Genomic DNA, 7,318 nt, shown 5'->3' on the forward strand with positions numbered 1-7,318 from the left:
ACTGACTTTCTGTGCTCATGTCCCTTGTCCGAGCTGCCTCGTGCGTGTGTCTGTGTGTGTGTGTGTATGAGCGCGTGTTTGTGTGCGTGTCCACGTTTTTTGTGTGTGTGTGTGTGTGTCTTTAAGATATTTCATAGCATTAACTTATAAGTGGTAGAATATATAAGTGTCCAAGATCCACAAACTGCCACTGTCCTGACACCAAAGTGAAATGATTTTTTTTGTCTTTTTTTTTTTTTTTGTCTTTTTTTTTTTTTGTCAAACTTTTCCACAGTGACTTTCCAACACTGATGCCTGGATACACAGTGAAACTTCCTCCACCACCATCTCGTACGGGAATGTTTCTCTCTCTCGCCCTCTCTCTCTCCCCCCCCCCCAAAAAAACACACCTTAAATCAAGCACAACCACATTCTTCCACAATCATATTGGGAACGTCCCTTTTCACAATGTTGTATTCATCATCAAAGTACAGCATTGACATTGTGCTAAGTTTGGTTGGAATGCAACAGGAGTTCACGGTGCCCGGGTTCAGCCCCCGCATTCGGTACTGATTCACGACGGCGGTGTGAAAGGAGGAAGCCGACCCCGGGACGCCGGCCAAGTAGGCCGGGCAGCTCCCTTCACAGTAATTCCCATAGTAACCTGATGGTGCTATGATCCAGTCATTCCACCCAATGAGTCTAAAGTCAATGTAAAACTGTTGCCTGCAACATAGATTGGTCCTGCCATCGCACTCCAGGCCTCTTTTCCGGATCCTGTGTTTGTTATCGGCCAGGCGGGCTTGCACCACTAAAAAAGGCCGGTGGGATTCCTCCCCGGGGTCCACATAAATTGGCAGCACTGAATACTCCTCACAGCCCTCACATTGAACATCCAAGTTCAGTCTCCTTTCTCCTCTCTCAAACAGAGCCTGGATCGCCTCTGTCATGGGAAAAGTGTGCCAACCACTTCTTTTGAGATCAACTTTCTTTTCAACCACATTCCACTTGTTGCTAGTGTCCGGGTCTTGGAAATAGACTTTGACTCTTACTTTTCGCCTGCTGCCTTTCTCTAAGACATATGGAAGCAGCTTCAAGTAAAGCCACAGGCTGGCTTGAACGACAAACAAGTTCTGGTTCCCTTCATTCGAGATGAAGAAATAGAGGCGGACTCTAGATGAGGCCAGATCGTCTGCAAGATAAGGAGAGATCAGCAAGATTAAGTCAAAAAGGAAACGTTAGCTTGCGTGCCGTTCGGGATTCGGGGACAACGCTAGAGCACGGCGCATCGAGAGAGCGGCCAGAAGGCAGGCACTGAATCAGATATCCCCAATTTGCAACCGAAACGCAGCGAGAAGGGACTGCCCACAGCAACGTTCACCATCGGGCTGCAGTCGGATGTGTCAGAACCACAGACACCAGTAAGAGCTCTCCAGAATAGGGGTTATTTTCCACCTTTAAAGACGCTACAGCAGCGCCTCGGAAAGACCGGCACTCGGACTCTGCTACCTCGTCGGTTTAAGAACAGTTTTAACTTTCAGCTACCTGCCAGTTCTCACGGGGAGAGCCCTTTCTGTAACCACTGAAACGCCGATGCCAAACCAGGGATTTTGTTTCGATTTTCACGTATCCTCGTCGCGCTTTAACAGAGAGAATTCACGAGGTGGAAGGGAAAATATTGCCGTAATGTGCCTGCTCGTCCAACAGATCAAGCTAACCCCCGCTTACTCTGGGAGAATATCTGCTTTTATTAATCGTTTTGATTAATATTCTGCCTTTTTCCCCCAAAAAAAAAAAGGATCAACGAGGCAATGAAGCAGTTGCTCTCGCTGCTAACGCCATTACCGACTGTTCTCGATAAGCTTTTCAGTAACACCAGAATTAAAGGAGCAAAATTGTCACGGAAAACCAAACGTCACCAAACGCCTGACATAACCCCTTATTTGTCAACAAAGGAGCCTGCTTCAGAAATGCTTCAACATGCTTCAGAAATACCAGTGGCCCTCCTGCAATTTCGGACTATAAGTCCTCACTAAATTTGGCGCAGGTGATGAATGTGCAAGCTGGCCTTTACGGCGGAGGCTGTAATTCTGGTCCTTGAATCAAAGTCTCCCAATGGCTATTTAAAATTAGTGCTGCAAAGGCATTTTCTCATCTGCCCTTATCTGTTTCGCTTCTTTCTGTACAAAGCCAAATGTACATTTTTTTTTTTCCTTCCTTTTCCTATGAATCTTTATTATTTTCGTCAGTCTCTGAATGGGATTTTTTGCGTAGTCGCTGTCTTCATTTGTTACCCTAAATGCCTTTCAAAGGTGCCCCCAGGGGCCATTCGGTACCTTGTAATATTTCAGGGAAAGAAATTTTCACTGTGTTTGTCTACGTTTTACATAAAGTTGATTTTGGATGCGTTACAAAAGCCAGCGATTAATTGAATACCAAATGGAAGTACAAGCCCATCCCACATCTTCCAACAACAGCCCATTAAAAAAATACTAAACCCAAAAACGTACCCTAAGAAAGCCTTTTGCCTGTTAGTAAATACACAACTTCTTTATAAACTGTGGTGACAGTGACAGAAAAAAGAACAGCACGGTGTTGCTGCACCGCTCCACATCGCTTGTGTTGGGTGAGATTGTGCGTGCCCATAAATTTTGTATGTGAATATAACAAGCATATGTATAATGCAACAGATCCCATAGATACTGTAAATGTATATGCCTTTGGTAAGTGGGAGGGTAGATAAAGAAGATGAGTGGGCAGCATACAGGATAGAATGAGATTTATTTTGCGGACAAATGATATCTAGATACCACGGGAAGATAGAGAGAGGAAAAAAATGAACCGAGCGATAGAGCGATGAAGGAAAGGAGAGACGGAGAGAGAGACAGGAGAGAGCTAATTTGCAGAGCGATGGTGCCACGGCCAGATGTGCAAAGTTCACGGGATAAACTGCTGGAAAGCTACGCCGAAAGGATGCGGTGACACATAGCTGCAATGGCTGGACAGGAGCGAGACGGCTGGTACGGTGGGGATGGATGGCACGGCTAGTAAACAGAGAGGAGAGGGACGCACTTGGTAGGAGGTTGCACACAGTGGACAAACAGACAAGGCCAACGCTACACATGAAAGCTAAATAAATCGGAAACGAACGGAAAGGGAGGAACGGGCAAACGCAAGCCTCACCAGACAGATGCACGCATGAACCAGACGAATGTGCAGGGCAGGCAGATGAGGCGAGGGATGCAAGAGATGGAGCGGGACGGGCAGAGGAGGGGCAGTGGGATGCAGGGGGACAGAGGCAAGCTGTGGTGCAGCTGGAAGGACCGGCGTAGGGATGCCGGGGGCACGGAGGCTGCGGAGGGATGGAGGGACCCGGCGAGGGGAGTTTGCAGGGCACAACCCGGGCACAGGGACACTCACAGAGAGGACGGGAAGGAGCAGGTGTGGGGCAGAGGGGAGAGCGGGTGAGGCGGGGGGCATGTGGGTGAGCCCGGCAGCCGGGTGGCCGCAGCAGGCAGGAGGACAGGCAGGGTGCACAGGGGGACAGGCAGCAGGGCCAGGCAAGGGCGGTCGGGGGAACTGCCAGGGGTCAGGCAGGGGGACAGAGAGGGTGCGCAGGGGGACAGGCAGGGTGAGCTGACAGGGGTCGAGCAGGGGGACTGCCAGGGGTGAGGCAGGGCGAGCGGCCGGGCAGGGGCCGAGGCAGGGCAGGCCGGGCAGGGCAGAGCGGGCGGCGGGGGCGCGGGGCACGGGCGGCGCTCACCTGTCTCGGCGAAGCTGATGATCTCGGAGACGGGGTCGTGGGCCGGGGGCCCGGCGCTCGCCTGCCCGTCCAGGCTGGGGATCTCCACCCGGCCGTCCTCCCGCACCTTGCCGGCGTGCAGCTTGCGCAGCGCCGTGACCATGGCCGCCTTGGGCACGGCGTGCGTGATGTTGGGCCGGTCCCGCATCTGCAGCCGGTTCAGGATGTGCCTCTTCACCGCCTCCAGGAAATCCCCGTCCACCTTGCCCGGCTCCTCGGGCCGCCGGAAGCCGCAGGAGGTGCATGTGTCCTGCGGGGAGCCGCCGGCGGGGGCCGGCGGGGTCGGGGTGCCCGCGGCACCCAGCAGCAGCAGCCCGCAGGCCAGCAACGCGGCCAGCACCCCCCGGCGAGCCGCCCCGTCCATGGCGGAGGAGCGGGGGGCCGAGCTGGGGGCCGCCCCGAAGCGCCGCAGGGAGCCCGTCTGCAGGCGACGCCGCTCCGTGCGCTCCGCGGCGCGGAGGGGGCGGTGGCAGCCAAGCCGGGGGGGGGCCGCAACCGCTCCGCGCGGGGTGCGGGGGGGAGGGAGGGAGGGGGCGCCCGGGGAAGCGGCGTGTGCCGCCGGGGAGGCGGAGGGGGGGTGGGGGGTGAGGCTGCACACGCAGGCACCGAGGGCGAAGTTGGGGAGGGTGGGGGGGGAGCGGGGGGGTGCAGCAGGGCTTGGCGTGCACGGAGAGCCCGGCTCCTCCACGGGGGAGGGGGACGGCAGCAGGTGAGGGGGTGGCTGCGGAGCCCGGGGAGGAGGGAGGTAGGGGGGAGCGGGGAGAGAGCCGGAGGTGCGAGGGGAGCCGGGGAGCAGGGGGGGGAGGAGGCGGCGCCGCGCTGCCCCGGTGCCCCGCGCCGCTTCAGAGGGGCATCCCCGGGCGCAGCCGCTCCTGGTCCATCGCTCTCGCTTCGGCAGGTCCGGGCGGGCCGCGGAGAGGAGCTCTTTAGTCCGGCGTCATTGAGGGGGGTCAGGGAGATAAACGAAGCAGATTTATATACAATCCAATTTATAGCCTGGAAGGGGAGGGGGGGGAGGGGGGGGGGAAGAAATGCCACTTGTACCCCCCCGCCCACTCCGCCCCCGCAAGACAACAATCCACAGGCCGTGGGTGCAGGTCTCTCAGCAGGTCGGCTCCGCTCCGCTCCGCGCGGTTGTCCCCCTTTAGCGCCCGCTGCTTCTCAACGTGCCGTCAAAGTTGACCCGGAGCATAGCTGGGGAGGGGGCCGGGGGGCGGCGGGGAGGGGGGGGGGACGCGGCTGGCAGCTCCACAGTTGTGTCTTCTCCCCCCACCGCCCCGCTTATTATTAGCGAGATGCTTTTTATTTTCAAAGCAGCGCGGAGGGTCCGGAGTCCGACGAAGATGCTGCGGCGGCGCCCGGCGCAGCGCGCCCCCCCCCCCCCCCACCTCCCACCGCGGGCAGCGGCACCGCACGCTGCGCGGCCGCGGAGCGGGGAATCGGCTCGATCCCGGCGATCCCAGGAGAAGCTGCACGGATGATCCACTTGGTCAGACCAGCTCTTCAGCTCGCTCCCTCGCTCGCTCTTTTTAAACAATATCTCCCTTGTTGGTGGTTTGGGTTTTATTATTATTATTGTTATTATTATTTTAAGTGTGATTGTTGTTGTTGCTGCTGCTCCTGCCGCTGCTCCAGTTAATCTGTCTCTCTCTCTCCGCGTCTTTTTGATCTTTCGCTCGCCTTGTGCTGGCTTGAACGCTGTGTTGTGTTTTGTTTTGTTTTGTTTTTTTTAACGCGTCTGATGTTCCCTCTCGGATCCGCAGTGGAAGGTCTCGGGGAAGCGGCTCGCTCCTCGCTTATCTTCCTCTGATCGCCTCCTGCTATAATTTTCTCCCCCTGCAAAATCACGACATTGTGGCACTTTCTACTGAAACTTTTATACAGGAGTTAAAACCACGTGGGAACTCCAACCTATAACAGAGACGCCATGGGTTCCTCACTATTTAGGAGATTAAGTTAAGTCTTTTGCCCCCTGGGCTATTACAGTAACTTCCTGATGTGGAAATATTAACTATGCTGTTTCTTTAACTCCCCCCCCCCCCCACCCCGTCCCCTCCTTCCCTCCCGGTTCCTGCAAACACACCCACCGCGCACCGAACCGCGTCCCCGTCCCGTCCCCCGGCAGGACGGACGGACCCCGAGCGGCAGGAGCCCCGTCCCGCCCCGACCGGGAGATGGATCCCCCCCTCCCTCCGCCCCGCGGTGTTCCTTGCCTTTTAAGCACTTGAAAGAAGAAGTCATTAGAAAGTTTTACCGTCGGGTTGGTTTTGCGACGGGGCGGGTTTTTGTTTGTTTGTTTGAATGGGCCGGGTAATCGGGGCGGGTGCCGGGGATTGTGTGTGTTTTCCGTGGGGCAGGAGGGACGCGGGCGCGGAGCCTGGCGGAGGCAGCTCGGGGTGGGGTGGAGGGGGGGGCGGCGGTCGAGGGGAGCCGGGAGGGGAGATAACGGGACCGCCGCGCTCCGCAGCCGCGGCGGGGAGGCGGCCGGGTTTTCCTCCGCGGGGCAGCCCCCGGCTCTGTGCGGGGTGGGGGGGGGGGGGTCCCAAGGCGAAGCGGGGCTGTGACCCCCCCCCCGCAGCGGTCAGGAGAGGTTCCCACCCGGCTCCCCCCCCGCAGCCGAGCCCGGAGGGGGCGGGGGGGAACCCGCCGCGCCCCTGCGGCGTGACAGCGAGCCCCGCTCGGCGGCACGCAGCCCCACGCACCCCCCCCCCGCCGGGGCCGGGCACCCGCGGTGGGGCAGCGGCAGCGGCTCACCTGCGCGGTGCCTGGGGGCGGCCCGGTGCCGGAGCCGCTGCGCGCTGCCCCGCGGCCCTGCGCGCCGCCGCCGCGGGGAAGCCTGGGCAGAGGGCGCCCCCTGTGGGCCGCGCGGGGAAGCGGGCGGCGGGGGGTCACCGGGGAGGCGGCGGGGCCGGGGCGGGGGGGGGTCACCGGGGAGGCGGCGGGGGGAGCCGCTGGAGCCCCGCGCTGGGTGACCGGGCGGCGGCCGGGCCGAACCTCCGCTGCTCGGAGGAACCGGCGGTGGCGGAGGATCGTGCCGGCCGGCTCAGAGCGGGTGGCCCGGCGGAGGGTCGGGGCTGGGGAAGGGGAGATGCTCGGAGCTGGGCTGAGCCTCCCACGGCCCGGGCAACGGGGCTGCCGGCTGCTCGAATTAGATGTTTTTCTTTCTTTTTTTTTTTAAATAAAGAAAAATAAAACTTCAAGAGTGAAAGCACATCTCAAGACCTTCATCTGTGTCATTGAGCCGAACGCTGGGTTTCAAGGGGCAGCAGGAGCAGGACACGCACATTTCGAGCACGACAGCGAAGCGGCCCCTTCTGTGCATCTCAGTTTTTAAAAGAAGAATAAATCTTCCCCTGTATTCCTGGGCTGCACACGCGTGAGCTCTGTTAGCTGTCACTAATACGAGCAACGCGGCAGTGTAAAGAGGGTCAGCGGGAGGATCAGCTCGTTACTGTGATTTAAGAATGGACAACAAATGCTATTCTCGTCATAAATATTTCCTTTCTTGTTCTGTCCTGCAAAAGGAAAGATGCTTAA

General features: G+C 58.3%; 1 protein-coding gene across 1 annotated transcript; it reads right to left on the bottom strand.

Annotated features, from left to right (window-relative positions):
• Positions 1-395: 395 nt before the first annotated feature.
• On the bottom strand, positions 396-4,145 carry INHBB (inhibin subunit beta B). Its single transcript, XM_068408146.1, has 2 exons — positions 3,743-4,145; positions 396-1,171 (listed from the first exon to the last, which is right to left on the bottom strand). The coding sequence occupies exons 1-2, from the start codon at positions 4,143-4,145 to the stop codon at positions 396-398; spliced, it is 1,179 nt and encodes a 392-aa protein (XP_068264247.1).
• Positions 4,146-7,318: the final 3,173 nt, after the last annotated feature.

Source organism: Nyctibius grandis, chromosome 9, assembly GCF_013368605.1.
Source record: "Nyctibius grandis isolate bNycGra1 chromosome 9, bNycGra1.pri, whole genome shotgun sequence".
In the NCBI taxonomy this organism is placed as follows: Eukaryota; Metazoa; Chordata; class Aves; order Nyctibiiformes; family Nyctibiidae; genus Nyctibius; species Nyctibius grandis.

Excerpts from the sequence above, each read along its gene's own strand:
- INHBB (XM_068408146.1), bottom strand. The coding sequence starts at position 4,145 with ATGGACGGGGCGGCTCGCCGGGGGGTGCTGGCCGCGTTGCTGGCCTGC. Across the intron at positions 1,172-3,742 it reads CATCAGCTTCGCCGAGACAG|ACGATCTGGCCTCATCTAGA; the intron begins GTGAGCGCCGCC and ends CTTATCTTGCAG.